The 16970-nt window shown below is 38.2% G+C and overlaps 1 protein-coding gene across 1 annotated transcript; it reads left to right on the top strand.

The window, feature by feature from the left end:
* The first annotated feature begins 3841 nt into the window (after positions 1-3841).
* On the top strand, positions 3842-16734 carry maneal (mannosidase endo-alpha like). The gene is made up of 5 exons (XM_033975263.2): positions 3842-3993; positions 6228-6740; positions 7455-7564; positions 12799-12875; positions 13698-16734. The coding sequence occupies exons 2-5, from the start codon at positions 6233-6235 to the stop codon at positions 14332-14334; spliced, it is 1332 nt and encodes a 443-aa protein (XP_033831154.1). The 5' UTR covers positions 3842-3993; positions 6228-6232; the 3' UTR covers positions 14335-16734.
* The last annotated feature ends 236 nt before the right edge of the window (positions 16735-16970 follow it).

Here is a 16970-nt window from a genome sequence, read left to right as displayed (position 1 = left end):
CAGCCCCACCTCTGACCCCCCACATGCCTTTTATCTACACACTCATTCTTTTCAGGAAGTCTTTGGGCCCCATCTGCTCCAAGTTTATTGTTGTCTAAATTAAACAATACTTCAAAATCTGTAAAACTTGAAATACAATCACATGTTTATCTTATGGACAAAAATACTAATACTGCTAAACCTTTGTGAAAGATTAATCTGTTACATTCATTTCTGTAGATAGGATTTAGCCTTAAACTAAAAAGATCACCGGTGGGGGAATACATCTGGGTGATTGTAGTCTCAACATTTAGAGTGGAGTTCAAAACCAGTTTTAAAGTTGTATTTTATGACACATGGTTTTGCTATAATTGAGTAGTTTAGTTCCAGTCTCTGTAGGTTCTCTGCATGTAAAAGCTACCAAGAAAAGGTGGCATTAAAACTCAAACAGAACAAGCACAACAGGGAAAGTTGTTCAGCTAAGGTAGTCCTGACGAAAGCTAGCTCATGATCTGGAGATAGGTCCACAAGTCTCAAATCTATGAAACTGAATTTATTAAAACAGAAAAACACCTACATTAAATCAAAGTCATTTGTAATCATCTGACAAAAACATTAATTTTACAAAAAATATTGATTTACACATGAAGATGAGCACCTTCACGCTACAAACATCACAATACAACTGGATCTAACCTGGGACTAAACCTGGAACTAAACCTAGACTAGACCATTTTTAAACCAGGACTAAAACAGAACTAAACTGGGTTCAAATCAGGACAAGTTTGAAGACACCCTTAGTGTTTTATTACTTCCTTACTTCAGATACAATGGTTGTTTTGTACCACGACACAAAAAAGAAAATTCATAAAACATAAAACCCCATTAGTAACATTATTACAACTCAAAACATCATTATATCCCAACTTATCATTTCCATTATTTCCTATGTACTCGATGTATTGCTCTATATGAGAAACACCTACAGCTCTGCAGATATCAAACATATTTGAGTGCACACGTTGCATTTGGCTCTCCCGGGCTCAGGTCCCTATGGGGGGTCCTGTCAGCTGCCCTTTGACCCCCCACCTCTACGGGGAAGGCGCTCAATAAGCCTGATCAATAATAAATCTATACACACTGAAATGCTGTGACACATACTCCTCCCACATGCATCCAACGCTACCAACCGCCCGGGGACTGCTCCAGGCCAGGATTTCCTTATGCAAAATATCACCAATCATAATAAGATACGTCAAAATATGCGCTTGGATACAGAGGCCTGTGTAGAGTCTTTGTTGAGTTGTGAATGTGTGTGTGTGGGTGGGTATGTTGTGTATAAGGGATTAGTCTATTCAGTGTGATGTATTTGACAGAATCGAATCAATACAAATTTGACGTTGGCTATTAGAGATGATGGCTCTGGCAGATGCAGAAATGACATTGGTAGTTATGGAAAATGTAAACAGAACATGGAATATGGTGGTTACAATGACAGTGTTGTGGATTTCAGCAGAGAGCACACTGTGGTCTGTGTGATTTTGGTAGGATACTTGAAGAAAATACAAAATTATATTAGAAAACAAATTAATTATGTGAAATATTCAGATAGATTCTATATAGAACATCTTTTTGGACATGCTAGTCTTGGTATTTCATGTTTTCTATGGGTAAGAAAAACAAGTAAAATGTATTCTGCCCAGATTTGCTTGTAGTAAAAGTAAATTTCAGTGCTATGCAAAGATGTCTGAAGGCATATAGACTTTAAAAACACAGAGGAGCAGTTTTTATTTTATAATCTGAAGTGTATTTTTATTTAACACCTTTTTTATGCATGGTCTTATTTTTATTTTATCACAATGTGCTAGTGCTGTTGTGCCGTATATCAATATTTTTATCATTCTACTGACAAGAAGCTGGACAATGTATTGCTTTTTATTGCAGTCATTGTATCATTGTCAATGCCAATTCTGAAAAAATAAAATAAAAAAGAAAAGAAAAACAGTATTGGATTAGGCAGGTCTTAAAGAGGGGAGATTTTACTTCTGTGGGGTATTAACTGCTAACACAAAACATATTTAGATCACCATGTTTCCTTTTACTGTTTTGAAAATGCTATATTCACCGAAAACCATATTAACTTGTTAACATAAGTTTCACTTTTTTTTTGATGCTTTGAGTCTCGCCTCCTTTTGCTCTCCAGGCTAAGTCACTCCCCCTTCGGAGCACTATCACAACACAATCAGTGCGCATCCCACTAATGAAACTACTGCATTACATTACATCATGTTTGTCAAGTTGCTGTGTACAGTTTTGTATCATGTTTTTGTATATTTATGGATGTGGGAGCATGGGTGACATAGGCTTTTGGGGGCGGAGACTTATACAGAATCGTACAGCTAATCTTACGGAGGGTTCGACTAGAGCCCGGGAGAGATCGCTAAAATACTCAAACATGCATGGATGACATCTAAAACCGCTTCAGGCATGTTTTTGATGAGGGAATAACGCTATAACATGGTAGAAAGCTTAAAAAATATATAAGAATGTACACAATACCCTCACTTTAATGTAAAGAGCCATCAGCATTTTGATTGGCACAGAACAAAACCTCTGTTTTAACTGGTAAGAGAAAATGTTGGGATTTAGATTTTGACATAGTTTTGTTTTTTGTTTTTTTATTTGGCTTAGAACCAAAATTAAAAAAATGCCCTGACTGACATGGCTGTTATTGTTTGGGCACACTAACACTTATTAAATCAGTTAGATGTGTTGCCTGACCAGCCAAAATCCACCCACTTTAGGAGGGACTGGTCATACAATTAGATCTAAATTCCATCTAACAGCCTCAGATAAGTTTTGTGAATTATATTTCATGCATAACATAGAGCACAGGATTGGAAAATTAATTAGGCCTATATTTTCGGAGGTTGTTTTGGAGGAGACTGGTGCTGTGTTAGACTCTTGCAGTACTTCACCTCCAAGTGTCCAAAAATTAAAAGAAAAGAAAAGTAAAATTGGAATAGAAATAATACAAAAATACAAATTCTAAAAAAAATATATATATAATAAAACACTTGGTTGATATGATATTCATAACCAATGCATTTTTTTATTTGTAAAAGTCTTGATAGTCTGAATTGCTGATGATACTTGCTGCTCACTTGCAAATATTGGCACCTATCGTTTATGTTAGCAGCATTTAATAAATTAATAAATACATAAAAGAAGCCTAAATCAGCACCTTGGACAGAGCAAAACGTCAGATTATATGTACCTTTAAACTTTAAAGATTTTCGAAATATATTTACTGAATAATCAGGTTCAAATATGCTGTATGTTTGTTGATTGATTTAAATGAATGAATTAACATCCACTCACTTGGGTCAATGAGTCCTACACAGAACCCAAGTGGCCTATATAGGGTCTATTACATAATAGTCACTTTGTAAAAGACTTTCAGACTGCAGCGCCCTCTTGTGGCGGATATGGGTCAGTGTCTATCCTCAAATCTAATGCTGAGCTGAGCATTGATGTACAAAGCACTCTATTGTACGTGTATGTGCTATTAAACACAACTGGATGTAATGAACAATGCTCAGACAATACAACACAATAGACAGACTCATGTGGATAGTCTCTGTGTTACTTTGTAGTTCAGCCTATCACAAATAAACTAAAGTATGAAAATAACAACAAAACACACTAGCACATATTGACACTTATTTCTTATATTTTCTGCAAAAAACTGCTTATCTTCCGGATCCCAAACTCTCTCTCTCCATTTGCCCAATGAGCTTGGACTGTGACGACCATCAGCCAATCACATTTGAACTGAATCAAGGCTAGACCCGCCCCACTTGTGTTGTGCCAGGGTCGGAAATGCGCCTCTCTTCGCCTCCCTTTACGCACGACACTTAGACGGTTTTAGTCTCTATTTTCTGCAGTTGTTGGCGAGAAAATATGGGTTGAAGGCGCCTGGAAGGTTTTAGACGAAGGCGTGAGGACTAAAAGGTAAAAAGTGCTGTATAATCCACGCTTTAAATGTTGCTCATGTCTGAACTGTTGCGTGGCATTGGGGATTTATCTTGCAAATGATATGTTCAACGCTGGAAAATCAGTTGGTACGACGGTTAGGGAAGCGTGGAGTGCTGTTTATCGGACCAAATGGGGAAATGTAATGGTTTGGTAATAGTTGGTGATCCGTGCGCCGTTATTGCAGAGATTGTGTGGGGTTTTGCAGCTTTAGCTCGATGCTCGGTTGTGGATAAGCTCTCTGTGGGTGAAGCGACGTAGTTCAGCACCACAGACAGCGACTGGAGTCAGTGTGGTGATCTGGTTTAGTCTCTTTATTCTAAACAGATAAAGTCTATGCTTCGCCATATTTTAATGTCTGAAATTGTAGGTCATGTGTTTTAGAATCCATCATAATTTGAGTGAGTGTAATTTATGAGCAGAGTGTTCACTAACTGTCAACTTAACTGGGATTTGGATACAGGGGATTTGGAGTCATTTCAGTGTTTAGGATAGGCCCATGCATGCACAGCTTTAGACACAAAACCACATGTATTTAAGTGTAAAAGTTAAGTAAACCTTTTCTCTCTTTTTGGCACAAGAATTCACACCATAAGGCTCTATAAGACAAAGCAAAGTTATGTTTTCCCAAAGTATTATGCGCTTAATAGCAATACAAAACAGTTTTTGTTTTTTTTTCCAGATAGGAGATTTGTATTAAATCAATTCACCTTCTACTATACGCTGTAATGCTATCTCTCCTTCCATGTAAATGTGTTGGCCTATTTATGGTTGCAGCTCTGATAACACGCTCACTTTCAGAAAACGGATCCCACTTACAGCAGTAATAATTCAAAAGGAAGTCTACAGAGTGGAGAGGATCTGCTATGTGCTCTACTTATATTAGTACTTTCAAACAACCAACTAAAACAAGTCCCTTAGCTCTTCCTCAGAACAGCGTAAAGTCTCTTATCGTTTACATGGCCGCCTCACTCAGTAGTCTGCAAATACTACAGCCCTCCATTGCGGGCATCGCAGTTGTTCAAGAGGTTTACTGTCACTGTCATAAAAACAATGGTATTACGTTTAGAGCATTGGACACTGCATAGTTTGATTTAAAGTCCAATAGAACAGGTGCAAGAGCTCACCAGTTAACCCCATAAATAAGCCCGGGGTAAACACTGTATTGGTGCATGTGGTTATTAGGTTAGTTGGCCCCAAATGGCTCCAAATCAAACAAAAAAATCAATAATAATAAATCTGATCTGACCCATATTTTAAAGGGACTATATTACGCTATATTCTGATCTATGTTATACTGATGTTTCCTCATTAAAGACATGCCTCGAGTTGTGTTTTGGTTCATTCACACATGCTCAACGCACAAACCCTGCATATTTAAGATAATTTCTTCTTTTAAACAGAAAACACTCTGTTCCACCTTGTGATGTCATCATGTGGTAATACAAGAAGTGCTCCATGGTGTTGTTAAACTCCACACACCTTCGCTAGAATTATTTGAATGATTTCACCCCTGGAATTACCCATCTCTACTGAACTAAAGGTAAAATGTAGCTGTTAACTTGAAAACTACCACTTCATGACATCACAAGATGGAACAGAGCATTTTGAGCTTTGGAGATGTAGACAAACTAACAATAGAGGATTACTTAAACATGTGTGAATGAAAGAAAACACCACTCCAGGTCTGTTTTTGATCAAGTAAAAACATTCCAACATGGTTTAAAGCTCATAAGAGTCAATACTGCGTAATATAGGACTGTTACAAATCTTGGTGTTTTATTTTAATGGTTCAAAACCGTTTTCAGCTTCTAAAACAAAAGTGATCTGGAGAAAGTTATTTGTGTTTTAATTTATTCCAGACTAGATTACTGCAATGGTCACAGTTCACCTTAAGAAATTACAGCTTGTGCAAAATTCAGATGCCAGATTTTTGGCCATCACATCCAGATAAGAATTACTCCTGACTTTAGTTCCCTACATTAGCTTCCCATCAAATATTAGATTGGTTTTAAAATTGTATTGCTTACTTTTATAGCTCTGAATGGTTTAGCGTATCAGACTTATTTTACCATATGCTCCAACAAGACCTCTCCGCTCTGCCAAGGAAGCCAGCTGGTCAATCCTAAAAATAATTACTAATAATAAATGCGAACACTTTTTGGATGGACCGATTCTTAAACAGTAACCTTATCTTCCCTTGTCCAACGCAGCCACCATGACTCGACTGCGGCGGAAGGCTCTGGTGGCCCTCTTCCTCTTCACCCTCTTCATTTTTGGCACCATGATGGGACTGCGCACCCTCAAGCCTAGCGACGGCTTCTCCGACATGGCGCCGGGTCTAGACTTCACTGGGGGTGAGCACTCGGAACGCAGACGAGCCGATATTAAAGACCTCCAAGCCGCTTCTCCCCAATCTCAAACCGGCAACAGTGATACCAAAGTCGTATTCACCAGGTCGGACCGCGAGTACAGCATATTCTACGACGTGCATATATTTTATTACCTGTGGTATGGGGCTCCGAGCATGGACCAGAAGTATATTCACTGGGATCATGTGCTGGTGCCACACTGGGACCCTAAGATCGCGGCGAGTCATGCCCAAGGAAAGCACTCGCCTCCTGAAGACATCGCGGCCAGTTTCTACCCAGAGCTGGGGCCCTACAGCTCCAGAGATTCAACAATCCTGGAGAATCATATGTCGCAGATAGAAGAGGCTGCAGCAGGTAAAGTAACAACAAGGCACAATTTACAAAATGTGAGCCAACAAAATGGTGCATAAGCTAAAACAAATTTTCATTTAATTAGGCCTGACTCAGTAAAAACTATTTTTATCTGTTCCTGTTCTGCAGCATAGGACAAGAAACATTCACAACAAGAGCAGCCACCACAAACACTTCACCCACACACTCCACAGTTCACAGTCTACAGGTGTAGCCTTCAGTAGGCATCAGAGGCATCTGTCCTCAAACAGAGACATAAACAAAAGAGCCTGGTGCAGTGGGAGAAAAAAGATCTCTGTCCAAAGGCGGGCACCGGGAGCTGCTCCTCTGAACATGATCTATTGTTCAGATGTGACTGATCATATTAAGTGCAGTGTTGAGGGCGTTCAGGTCTGAAAATGCGTTCAGAGCAGTAGTAATTGGTAGAGATGAGAAGAGACACAAATGTTGTAAGATAAATTGAAGTACCCTGAGAGTTGAAGAGGCAAGATGCTGGAGTTTTAGCATAGGAGGTTTCTTTACCATCAGTGCAGGATCCTGAGATTTAAATGCTTTGTGGTATTGTACATTCACGCCTGGCTATGCTTCCATTGTAAGATTGTATTATAGATTTCAAAGAGAGATTGACATGCTTTTTTCATACTTGTGGCATATAGCATTTTATTTTTAAGGAAAAGTGAAGAGAACTCTTGTCTTTATGTATTTTTTGTGCTGTAGGGGTGCTGGTGCTGTCCTGGTATCCTCCTGGAGTGGCAGATGACCACGGAGAACCTACAGAAGACCTGGTGCCTGCTGTTCTGGACGCTGCCCACAGACACAGCATCAAGGTAACTGGTGAGAGCCCCGGTAGGTTTATACTTTTCAACATATCAGTTTGTATGCAAAAGTATGTTGTGTGTAGTACTCGGTTAAGTTTACTCAGTTATGTTTACTTAAGTTAATTTGTCATAAAATTGTACTTCTTTGCGTATTTTCAGACACAGTACTTGAGTAATACATTTGGCAGAGTAAAAATTAAGGTTACTCTTCTCGCTGTGAGTAAATTTACAAGTGACAAAAGCTTTACATTGACAACAATTAAAGATTTGTGTTTCTTGCACCGCTCCTTCAGATGTGATTTAGTTTTTCTCATGTTTTTGTGGTCTGCCCTTTGAAAACACCAGACTTTGTGCATTATTTTATTACTTTGATACATATTCACTTCAAATTTTAAATCAGATGTTATGTCCAGACAGTTCTCTAGTCGTACAATTACTCTTACTCGACTAATAGTTTCCCTAAATACTTTTTTACTCTTATTTTAGTAATTTCCTAAACCATAACTTTGTACTTCTGCTAGAGTAGTATTATGTGAAGTACCTGTATTCTTACTTGAGTAGTAGTTGTAGAATAGATTTTTGTCTGCCTTGGATAGACAAACAAGCTACACTTTGTTTCAGTAGTGTATTACTCTCCACTACTGTCCCATTTGTCCCTCTCTGTCACGGTTAGATGTGTCTGTAATTAAAAGGTGTGAGCACAGACTTGGATGACTTTCCGCAGCGGACAGCCCCAGAGCAGAGACCAAACTGTGGGCAGACACTGATCCATAGCCCCCTCCAGGCTCCAGCGCTCACTCCACTAATGAATCATAGACTGACCGCTTCAGCCCACTGCACTGTGATGTCGCTACACAGAGGGGGCAGAGAGTTTAGGCTTTGGTCAGGGCAGAGAAGGGTGTAGCCTCAGTATTGTAGGTTATTGATGCTGCTTATTTGGAGTTCATATCTGAGATTTCCAAACTTGTGATTAGGTTTTGGAAGATTTCAATGATGTGAAATTTTGTATACCATGGTAAAAACTGCACTAAAATGGGTCAAAAAGTAAAGAACATTTATTCAGGATTTTTTATTTTTATTTTTTTTATGTGTGTGTGTGTAAAATTGGGGGGGACTTCTTGGAGACGTTCAGCAAATTTGCAAATTCAGGCTTTTTAAACAACTTGTGAACACAGCCTTGGTCGTTCACATTACAACGAGCACTTTGAGCTCGGAAAAGGGGGACATTCAAATAGCCTTCTCGTTTGTTTTATTTTTTTATAACATCAAAATCTATTTTACATAAGCCATTTGAAGTTGTTATAACGTCACATGGCAGCAACCTATTCATGAGTTTCAGCTTCCTGTTCATATGCAACATTTTGATGACCTTTTCCCCATATAGTTATATTTAGTTTTAAAGTACCTGATTTTTTTTGTCCGTGTACTTGAGCAAAATGTGCCTTACCTCAGTACAGATATATTATATAAGCAGCTCGAAGTCAAACTAAGTCCACTGTGTAACCTACTGTCTGCATCTATATATAAAGCCTTGTCAGAGAATCAGGAAGTGCATTGTTAGCATGTTGTTGTTAGCATTACTGTGACCGCAAATTCGACCCTGGCCTCTAGTTTCAAGGCAAGTTTATTTGTATAGCACAATTCATACAAAAAGTAATTCAAGTGCTTTACAGAATAAGAGGGACATTAAACTCACAATACAGCAAATCAAAATATAAATAATCATAAATAATCATCATAAAAAAGTAAAAAAAAAAAAAAAGTAGTTCTGTTTTTCTCCCGTTAATCTCTCTGGCAACTGCCCTATTTTTCCATTTTTCTGAGATCCTTGGATTAACTCACTAGGATGTTACTACAAAAGTTTATTTTCACAAGTTACATAACCAAACTTGAACTGTAAAGAAATCCTATTGGACTTTAGCTGCGTTCACTTCTGACAAAACAGCGAAACATTTCTCACTCAGCCGTCACTGCCTTCAACAGACCCGTCAGCCTTACCTAAGCGGCCCTTCAAAGATCTCCGGGCTGTCTTGAAGGTCTGAGGAGGTGCCAATGGCGCTGCGTCACCATGGAAACGCATCAGCTCTTTTCAAAGATGGAGACGAGCGTGTTGTTTGAGGTTATACGCTTTTGACTGCAGTAAATATGATTTTCTATGGATTACAGCTGACATCCATCACACACATTGTAGACTTAAAGACTGAGTGGAGTGTTTATGGGCGGTAAAGTGCATTTGAGTGGGAGCTGGTTTGGTCTGCTGAGTGTTTAGATAAGTTACAGATTTCATTTAACGCAGTGTTTAAACCAGTGGAGATTTTAAGATGGAAAAACGTAACACCAACACACATACACTAGCACAGATTACTCCTCATAGGTTACACAGGATGACTAAAATGGATTAAAAAAAATAAAGAACATTTCTCAGGATTTTTTCTTTTTTGTGTAAAATGAAAGTGACAAGTGAAGGAAGATTCGTAAAGTATAGTGTGATAAGTGTATTTATCAGACCAGTAGTGACTCGGCAACTTATCGAGTCTGCACTGCTGCAAAAAAACATGGCGGATTTTTTTTTTTTTGACAGTTGATCCCAAGCTCTATAAATCTATGTATTATCATGGAGACAAGCAGGTGACACTACAAGGCCAAGTTGCAGGTCAGATCGATGGAGAAGCAAGCCCACTCACAGCAAGAATGCATGTTTTTCAAGGCGACATCGATAAAGTTAATGCCATTCTGTGGAACACTGCAGAAAAAGCAATAGCATTTTTATGGAAATAAGCAGGTGCCAGAAATTGTCCAAATATCAACGTATCAAGTGTCCAATTAGCTTTGTGAAAGATAGTTGTTTCTAAACGTAATTCAGCAATTCAAACAGAGTAACAGACATTGCACGCTGCCATTGTGTTACCCGTGTTGCCTGTCTGAATGTTTGTTGTGTTTTTAAGACAAGCTCAGTATAAGCCTTCTCATGGAGTGGTGTATTTTTAATCCTCAGAATTAATGTCCTCAGATAAACTGTCCCGTGTCTGCGAGAGCGACATTTGTGTCATTTCTCCTCCTCTGCTCTTCCTCCTCTCCTACTCCTCTTTTTCTTCCTCGCTCTAAACCATTTATCAGATTCCTCTTTTAGGCCAAGCGCTCTGTCCACTCTGCTTTTGTTACATAGCAGACTACAGACACTTTACTCTCCCAAGGACAGCGCTGCAGACACGGTTGAGAAAAGCATGTTATAAAATATCCAGTTTTATACACCGCCTCAGGCTTAGGATACATACAATGAAAAGTTCTGTTTTTATTGGTGATAAAGCCAGAATTGTCAGTGGAAATGGTTTGGACATGTACAGTACACAGTATGTAAGCAGGAATGCTAGAGGATATGCTGGATTGCTATGTTTGAGAGGTTAGCAGAGCGTTGTTCTGGTATGGTCCTGATTTGAGCCCAGTTCAGTTGTGATGTAGACTTGTTTTGGTTCAGCTTGGGTCCTGTTACAGTGGTAGTTTAGTCTAACTTTAGTTTTGGGTTCAGCCCCAGTTTAGACTTGTATTTGACAGGGTGTTTGTGCTTGTGTCACTGCCTTTCACTGTGATTGATTAAGCCCTTCTGTCAACCTATTAAAACTAATCCTGTCATTTTAGTTACTATATTGATTTATTATTCAATCAATGTCCAATAAATAATATTATTAAGGGGTACTGAAGATATATTTTGTGTATTTTTTATTTGCCCAAAATGGGAACGATAAGATTCGACAAAATAACTAGTTTTGTTGTGCCGTTTATTTACTGCAGCTCATGTTTTGTTTTTTTTGTTTTTTTTCCCAGCAATAGTTTCCATAGCAACATTTACAAATTTGTTCACAACAGATCTAGAGATTGAGGTGGGACATATCTGTGTTTCAAGTGCATCCAGCAACAAAAGGATGGAATCAATGAATTACAACGTTTCCCAAATGTGCAGATTGTCACGGGAATGATTAAAATGAGAGATGTTATCATTATAACACCACATCTTTACATTGGATGTGAACCCTATGGAAGCAACTACCAGTGACTATGTGGTTGGTTGGTTTTTCTGTCATGGTTCAAGATCGTGAGCTTGACTAAGTGTTCAAACAGAGCTATGTTACTTTAGCATGGTTGATTATCAAAGTGAAATGTGATTAGGTGGACAAGACTAACTAATCAGATTGAGCTATGTTCCTCTATCATGGTTTATAATAAAGGTGAGGCTGGACCAGGTAGCAAGACTCACTAATCAAATTGAGCTATGTTCTTTTATCACAGTTCATTATCAAAGTGAAATGGGATTAATTAGGCAAGACTAACTAATCAAATAATCAAATTGAGCTATGTTCCTTTATCATAGTTTATTATAAAGGTGAGATTGGGCTAAGTAGGCTGGACTGACTCATGTGAGTTCATAATGAAAATGAGCTGGAACTAAGTAGGCAGGACTAGCGTTTTCAAATGTAGCTATGTTCCTCTATGATGGTTTATTATCAAGATGAGATTGGACTAAGTAGCAAGACTAACTAATCAAATTGAGACATGTTCCTCTGTCATGGTTTATAGTCAAAGTGAAATGGGACTAAGTAGGTGGGACAAACAATGAAAACTTAGCCATGTTATTCTGTCATGGTTCACAATGAGAGTGAGATTGGACTAAGCAGGCTGGACTGACGCATCTGACTGTAAAGCTCTACTGTGTTCTTCTACCACGGTTCATAATGAAAATAAGATTGAACTAAGTAGGCAGGACAAGCGTTTTCAAATTGAGCTATGTTATTCTATCATGGTTCATAATAAAGGTGCGATTGGAGTAAATAAGCAGGACTAACTAATCAAACAGAGCCATGTTCTTCTACCTTGGTTCTTTATTAAAGTGAGATAGGGGGGACTAACTATTTCAAGTCAGGTATGTTCCTCTGTCATGGTTCAGAATGAGAGTGAGATGGAGCTAAATCGCAGGACTAACTATGTTTCTCTGTTGTGGTTCAATTTCATTCATAGTTTGAGACAGGCAGACAAAGTACACAATCACTGTTTTCAACATCCGAAGTTGGGTTTTTTTTAGCTTTGGCTTTGGTATAAAAACAGATGAAAGATGTAACAGAACAGTAAAAAATGAGTCACTTTGCTTACATAACACTCTGCAGGCTGTGAAGATTCATTAACGCTTTACTTTCCAGGACGTAACCGCACAAAATGGCCTTTAATAATTCTAATACCGTATACATTTGCAGGTGGCTTTCCACATCCAGCCATACAAGGGGCGGACGGAGCAGAGCATGCATGACAACATCAGATATATCATTGACAAGTAAGTGTATGCGGCGATTTCTCTGGGATTATAGTTTCTAGGTTCTCAGCTCTGATGCGGTAACCTGATGAAGAGCCCTGGTGGTTAAATATAGATGCCTCCACTGTGGATGTCGCTAAGAAGGGCAGCAGGAAGGCTTCTTAAGTCTAGTTTCATAATGCACAAACGTGGCGCACAAACAAACTACAAAATAGTTCAAATTGGCTTGACTTAAAATGTTACGTCAAATAACTCAAACATTTATGGGGAACTTGAGAGCAGCGTTATGCTTAATACATAATGGAATATATTATGATTTCCTGCAAGCATGTCTCTCTAAATCCACTAAGATGACAAGCTACGACTATTTGTGCAAATTATGAGACATCACTGTGATTTATTTTTAACCAAAATGTTGTGAGAAGTTCTAAGAAAATCATGTACTTTTATATGTAAATTACTTTGAGGTGCCTTTTATTTTTCCCCATGACTTTTTGAGGAAAAATGTGTGATTACTAACAGAGTGTGACATGACATGAGTCATATATATTTTTAAAAATCTGTTTCTGAAACTTTATAAACAGCTAAGTTATTCAAACATTTCACTAAACCAAACGATTTTTGGATGGAAAACAATCACATTAAGGACAGTTAAAGCTCACATCACTTTATTTAAATTAAATTGTATTACATTGTATTTCATTTGTGACTGTAGACCTGTCAAAACCCACACTGCCTTTCTATGAACTGAACATGGTGAGTGTCTGGTGGAGACAGAGAGGCCAAGTTCATAGTGTCTCCTTTAGGATTAATAAAGTGCTGTCTATAAACGTTTTTCCCCAGATATGGAAAACACGGCGCCTTCTACCGACTCCGTTCCAGCACAGGACGGGTCCTCCCTCTATTCTACGTCTATGACTCGTACCTCACCCCCTCTGACTCGTGGGCGGAGCTTCTGACACCCAAGGGCTCCCATACCGTTCGAGGCACGCCCTACGACGCGGTCTTTGTTGCCCTGATTGTCGAAGAACGCCATAAAAACGACATCTTAGCTAGCGGCTTCGACGGCATGTACACCTACTTTGCATCAAACGGATTTTCCTTCGGCTCCTCCCACCAGAACTGGAAAGCCATCAAGACATTTTGCGATACCAATAACCTACTATTCATTCCGAGCGTTGGGCCTGGGTACGTTGACACGGCGGTCCGGCCTTGGAATAACCACAACACGAGGAACAGGGTGAATGGGAGATATTATGAGACGTCCTTGCAAGCGGCGTTATCAGTGAGGCCTGAAATTGTGACGATAACTTCCTTCAACCAATGGCATGAAGGGACGCAGATTGAGAAGGCGGTGCCCAAAAAGACAGCCACGCGCCTGTATTTGGACTACCTACCCAACCAGCCAGAGCACTATCTAGAGCTGACACGCCAATGGGCTGAGAACTTCAACAAAGAGAAGGACAAGTGGTTACTGTGAATATTTTACAGACATGAATTAAACAGTACCACTTTATAATAACTAGGGATGCACCAGTATGATACCGGTGAAGGATATGGGCTCTTATATCAGTTGATATCGGGTATTGGCAGAAACATAAAGCCAAAATACTGACATCAGAACAGAAACCTGGATCGGTGCAACCCTCATAATGTTTTTAATTAGTCTTATAAAAGCATGAACAAAGACTTAAAGCTGGAGCTGTACATACTCCACATACCTGACTTAAAAACCTGAAAAACGCAACTGTTTGCAATTATTCCTCACTTATCTTATGCATTCTGAACATCCTAATTAGTCACAGTGGTGAGCTTATAAGAGCTTTTCACAACTCTCAAAGACAAGTGCAGAGTTTTATCGTGAAGCTAAAGCTAACAATAGTTAGCATGCTAATGCACACTTTCCACAGATCTGTAATAGGGAACAGCTAGCTTACACCTGTCACAAGTTTGGACTTGTGGTCAGTCCATTGGCCGTGCAGCGAAAAACTCTTCTCCAGCTCTGAAAGCATTTTTCCCATAGAGCACAATGTAAAAACAAACTGCTTGTGTTTCGCTGACAGGAACCTACAGCATTCAGCCACTCTGCGGCACTCTGGCGCTGCTCTAGAAAACACAAACTTTAGTTTCATTTTGTTTAAAGGAAAGCACACATTTTAGTTTTTTTTTTTTTTTTTTAAAACAAAAAAAAACCATTATGAATCATTATAAATTTGTTCATTATGAATTAATTGATAATGAACAAATAGTTTAAGAATGATTCAGGCTTTAATAACTACATAAAGGCTTATGTTTGGAGTTAGTGTGTTAATTACCTAGTATGAACTGAGTCTTTATTCATTCATTATTCGGCTAATTAAATTGTAGTTATTATAAAGTGTTACCAAATCTCCTGTATTATATTACTTTATTATGACTTTTTGAAGCTTTTGTCATGTTGCAATGTTGTTTCCTCATTTAGAAAAAAACATACCCAGAGCTGTTTTGTATTATTCATGAAAATGGGGTAATTTTGTAATTTTTTCTGCACTGGAGGTATGCAAAAGTCAAACTTCACTGGACTTATCATTAGTGTTTTAATCGCCACTGCGACACTTTAGCAGTTATTGTTTGTAGCTTCATTTAAACTGACTCACTTCTTAGTCCACTAGAAAAGGGCACATCTTTGGTATGCCCAAATCATTTTCACAATATAAGTTATGTAAAATTACATTACAAAATGTTATTTTTTCCATAATAAAGGGCATTTAAAAACATGCTCACTGTTTTGTGCACTTAACATGTTTGTACAGCATACAATGATATAAAACTATGAAAACAAATGAGCATATGCATTTTACAACAGCTACGTCTGGAGAATATCATCCCACAATCCAAACGTCAATGTCATTAAGTTTATTGTGCATATAAACCATTTTTTTCTAGTTTTTGCACAAGCTGAATTGACTTAAAATGGAACACTTGGCAAACCACAAAATTATAGTGTTTGTGTTTTATTGTGTGACTCACATTGTTGCTATACCACAACAGATGTCACTAACAGAATTTGAAGACTTAGTAAAAATCTTATGAAAACAATTATGAATATCACGCTCACATTGTTTTTAGTTTTGGAGACAGACATTGTTTCCTGGTAATAGATTTGTCCACACCAACAGTCTCTAAATGTACAGTTAATAATATCTCTTTTTGCCTTTTTTCTATTCCTTTCCTGTATCTTTTTGAAAATAAAATTAAAAGACAAGTTTACATTAAACACTTCTGTGTAAATAGCTTTACTTTTATTCTTGCAGGTTTGTACATTTAAGAAAATATGTACTATAATGCAAATGATCATTTAATGAGAGGATATGAGAAGATTTGTCTATTATGTCATGTTGATATAAGGGCGCCCCCTGATGGAGTGTTGGGTCATTGCTGCATACTATGAGCAAAGTAAAGTCTGAGAATCTTTGCAAAAACAAACCCTCATTTTGATAAGGTTAAGGCCTTCAGTGATTGGTCTTGATATTATTTTCCATATTAAAGTCACAGTATGTAACTATGTATGTAAGTATAGACAGAAATAAAAACATGTTTTTTGCTTTTTTTCCATTATGGTTGCTTATTTCACTGAGAAATACAGAAAAACATAGATCCTTACTGTGAGTGGGCTTGAATCTTCACAAACCTGGCTCTTATGTGGTCTGGAGGAGCGCCTCTTCCTACATGTTTCCAAAGAAATGCTTCTTTGGCTATAATATTCCACAGTATGGCATAAATCTTATGGATCATACTATCGGGAAAGTTACATACTGTGGCTTTAATTTTCTTATTTAAAACTACTATGGCTTGTGAAGATAGACAAGATACATGATCTTTTAAAATAAACCTGTTCCTGAACAAGAACATGCTTTCCTCTTTATTTCTCCAAAGGCCACACTCTGCTTAAACACATCGATGCAGCCTAATCAGCTGTAGACCTGCATGGATTTAACAGCCAAGCAAACACTAACATTTATTACAATAGTATTATAGGCACAGCTCTCAATTATTGATGCAAATTTTCAAGTGAACCAACCCCTTTGGCCTGTAAGCTTTATTAGCCCGGATGATGGGCAGCTTGAAGTGAGGGAG

This window comes from Periophthalmus magnuspinnatus, chromosome 11 (assembly GCF_009829125.3).
Source record: "Periophthalmus magnuspinnatus isolate fPerMag1 chromosome 11, fPerMag1.2.pri, whole genome shotgun sequence".
NCBI classification, from domain to species: Eukaryota; Metazoa; Chordata; class Actinopteri; order Gobiiformes; family Gobiidae; genus Periophthalmus; species Periophthalmus magnuspinnatus.
The sequence above is the reverse complement of the archived record's forward strand: the minus strand, read 5'-3'. Positions and strand labels throughout refer to the sequence as shown.

What these genes read in the sequence shown, in the direction of transcription:
- maneal (XM_033975263.2), top strand. Translation starts at nt 6,233, where the DNA reads ATGACTCGACTGCGGCGGAAGGCTCTGGTGGCCCTCTTCCTCTTCACC. An exon ending in GATAGAAGAGGCTGCAGCAG is followed by an intron (nt 6,741 to 7,454) that starts GTAAAGTAACAA and finishes TTTGTGCTGTAG; the next exon opens with GGGTGCTGGTGCTGTCCTGG. An exon ending in CCCACAGACACAGCATCAAG is followed by an intron (nt 7,565 to 12,798) that starts GTAACTGGTGAG and finishes ATACATTTGCAG; the next exon opens with GTGGCTTTCCACATCCAGCC.